This window comes from Dipodomys spectabilis, unplaced genomic scaffold (genome assembly GCF_019054845.1).
Source record: "Dipodomys spectabilis isolate Male_0828 unplaced genomic scaffold, ASM1905484v1 ptg000511l, whole genome shotgun sequence".
In the NCBI taxonomy this organism is placed as follows: domain Eukaryota; kingdom Metazoa; phylum Chordata; class Mammalia; order Rodentia; family Heteromyidae; genus Dipodomys; species Dipodomys spectabilis.
Genome location: NW_024871188.1, coordinates 1,093,425 through 1,096,447, shown reverse-complemented (window position 1 = coordinate 1,096,447; position 3,023 = coordinate 1,093,425). Strand labels below are relative to the sequence as shown.

Below are 3,023 nucleotides of genomic sequence, written 5' to 3'. Positions count from 1 at the left end.
TGTCCCTTTCAACCCTTTTCTTTTAGGCCAGTCCTGGGTTTTGAACTCAGGGCCTGGGTGCTATCCCTTAGCTTTTTTGCTCAAGGCTGGCACTCTACCACTTGAGCCACAGCGCCACACCTGTTTGTTTGTTTTTTTTTTTTTTGGTAGTTGATTGGAGATAAGTGTCTCAGACTTTTCTGCCCAGGCTGGCTTTGAACCACAATCCTCAGTTTTCAGCCTCTTTCCTGAGTAGTTGGGATTACAGGCATGAGCCACTGGTGCCAGCCTCCCCCCCCCCCCTTTGATCATGGTTGCCTTTGCCTTTGATCATGGAAGCCCCTGGGACAACCCCCTGCATCCTTGCCCCCCATCCCCCAACAGAGCCCTAGTGGTTGTAGTAATAACTGTTCCTCGCTGTCTACCCGGCTCCTCCGTGCCAGGCCCTGTCTACGGTGCGTATCACAGCTTCCAGCTTCCTCACAAGCTGGGCATGTGAACAAAACTGACTTGAATCTGCTTATTCCGGTTCCTACTGCAGGTTCACACTGCAGGGTCGTGTCCGCTTCTGAGGTCACCTTTCCCACACATGACCGAGGGTCAGAACTTGCCCACAGTGCCTGGGAGGGAGGCAGGGAAAGCTTAGAAACTGATTCCTTGTCTCCACCTCTGCCTAGATGTATTTGCCTTCCTATGCCCCTTCCCTACAGTTCTTCCCCTCCCATTTCCAGCCCTTCAGGAATCTCTGTGCTGTGTGACCTTCTGAGATTGCTAGACCTCTCTGAGCACAAAAGAGAAGAGGACTCTCTCCCTCTCATAAAGCATGTCCAGAGAGCAGGTGGCCAGAATGGGCCTCACTGTGCAATGAGGAGCTTTATCTTTAGCTTCAAGCTTTTGGGTTTTTGTTTGTTTGTTTGTTTGTTTGTTGTTGTTGTTCTTGTGCTTGGTCTATGAGCTCCTGTCTCCCTCAGGGATGGAGGAGCGGGGAGGTGGGGAGATGACACTCCAGGAGATGAAGGACTTGGTTGGTAGCCATACAGTGTAGATGCCAAGGGCTGTGGTTCCTGTTCCATGCCGTTAGGGGAGCTGGAACCCTGAAGTCTGCATTTGAAACCCTCTTCCTCCCTCTCCTGTACTGGGAGCTGCCAGGGTTCAGATGCTCAGGCCATCAAGGTGATTTGCTGAGCTGGTCACACTACACAGGTGCCGAGCAGTGCCTGGCTCTCATAAACCAGATAGGGACGAGGGGAAGGAGGGGGGAGAAATGGCCCAGCTGGAGTAGGGAGACCCCTGTATGGGAGGGGGCAGGGAGGGCTCAGGTACTCACGCACCCCTCCCAAGCTTCTTCCCACTCCCAGTACCCTTGGGGAAGAAGGCCCCAGATTTTGTTAGAAGCTACGCCAAAAGGGGCTGGCACCCAGCCCGCCTGTGGGACAGAAGTGCTAAGTCAGCCCGGCCTGCCAGAAGGGCCTTCTAGGACACCTCCTCCTAGGAGCCCCCCCGCCCCATTTCTGCATCCCAGTCCCCTGGCAAGCTAGGTGGCCTCTGACCATTGTCTCTGCACAGGGTTCACCTGGGGTTCTTAGCAGCTAGCCCCCCAACCCCCCTCGCGGTGCCCACTCGGCCTCGGGAAGATGCCGGAGCAGAGCAACGATTACCGCGTGGTGGTGTTCGGCGCTGGCGGCGTCGGGAAGAGCTCACTGGTCCTGCGCTTTGTGAAGGGCACGTTCCGGGACACGTACATCCCCACGATCGAGGACACCTACCGGCAGGTGATCAGCTGTGACAAGAGCGTGTGCACGCTCCAGATCACAGACACCACGGGCAGCCACCAGTTCCCCGCCATGCAGCGGCTGTCCATCTCCAAGGGCCACGCCTTCATCCTGGTCTTTTCCGTGACCAGCAAGCAGTCGCTGGAGGAGCTGAGCCCCATCTACCAGCTCATCGTGCAGATCAAGGGCAGTGTGGAGGACATCCCCGTGATGCTGGTGGGGAACAAGTGTGACGAGACGCAGAGGGAGGTGGATACCCGCGAGGCCCAGGCCCTGGCGCAGCAGTGGAAGTGCGCCTTCATGGAGACGTCGGCCAAGATGAACTACAACGTGAAGGAGCTCTTTCAGGAGCTGCTCACGCTCGAGACCCGTCGCAGCATGAGCCTCAACATCGACGGCAAGCGCTCCAGCAAGCAGAAGAGGGCCGATCGCATCCGGGGCAAGTGCAGCCTCATGTGAGCCCCGAGGCCCGCCCACCGCCACCGCCCGTCGTCATCATTGCCATCGACATCTCCTCGGCCACCGCTGCCTCCTCTTCCTCTTTCTGAGTCCTCCCTAATCCATGTCTTCCTCCATGTTCCCCTCCCCCCCCCAATCTTCCTCCCTCTTCCTCCTTCTTCCAGGTCTTCTTCATCTTCCTCTTTCTTTCCTTTTTTCTTTTTTTTTGTCGGTCATGGGGCTTGAACTCTGGGCCTGGGCGCTGTCCCTCAGCTCTTCAGTTTAAGGTGAGAGCTCTACCCCTTGAGCCACAGCGCCACTTCTGGTTTTCTGGTGTTTGTTTGTTTAATTGGAGATAAGAGTTTCACAGCCTTTCCTGCCCGGACTGGCTTTGAACCACGATCCTCAGATCTCAGCCTCCTGAGTAGCTTAGGATTACAGGCGTGAGCCACCGTACCTGGCTTTTCTTTTCTTTTCCCTCCTTCCCTGTCTCCCTCCCTCCTACCTTCCCTCCCTCCTCTCCTTCCCTCTCTCCTTCCTTCCTTTTTTCCTTCTCTCCCTCCTCTCCTTCCTTCCTTCTTTTCTTTTTGTTGGTGTGCTGGTCCTGGGGTTTGAACTCAGGGCCTGGGCCCTATCCCTGAGTTAGTGCTCTACCACTTTGAGCCACAGCTCTACTTCTGGCTTTTTGGTGGTTCATTGGGCTCACAGACTTTTCCTGCCCAGATCCTCAGAGCTCAGCCTCCCGAGTAGCTAGGATTACAGGCGTGAGCCACCATTGCCTGGCTTTTTCATCTTCCTCCTTGATCTACATCCTCCTCCTCCTCCTCCTCTCTC

At 55.9% G+C, this 3,023-nt stretch overlaps 1 protein-coding gene across 1 annotated transcript; it reads left to right on the top strand.

Moving 5' to 3' along the window:
- The first annotated feature begins 1,613 nt into the window (after positions 1 to 1,613).
- Positions 1,614 to 2,266, top strand: Diras1 (DIRAS family GTPase 1). The gene has a single exon (XM_042669861.1). The coding sequence runs from the start codon at positions 1,614 to 1,616 to the stop codon at positions 2,208 to 2,210; it is 597 nt and encodes a 198-aa protein (XP_042525795.1). The 3' UTR covers positions 2,211 to 2,266.
- Positions 2,267 to 3,023: the final 757 nt, after the last annotated feature.

Coding starts and splice junctions, on each gene's coding strand:
- Diras1 (XM_042669861.1), top strand. CDS start 1,614: ATGCCGGAGCAGAGCAACGATTACCGCGTGGTGGTGTTCGGCGCTGGC.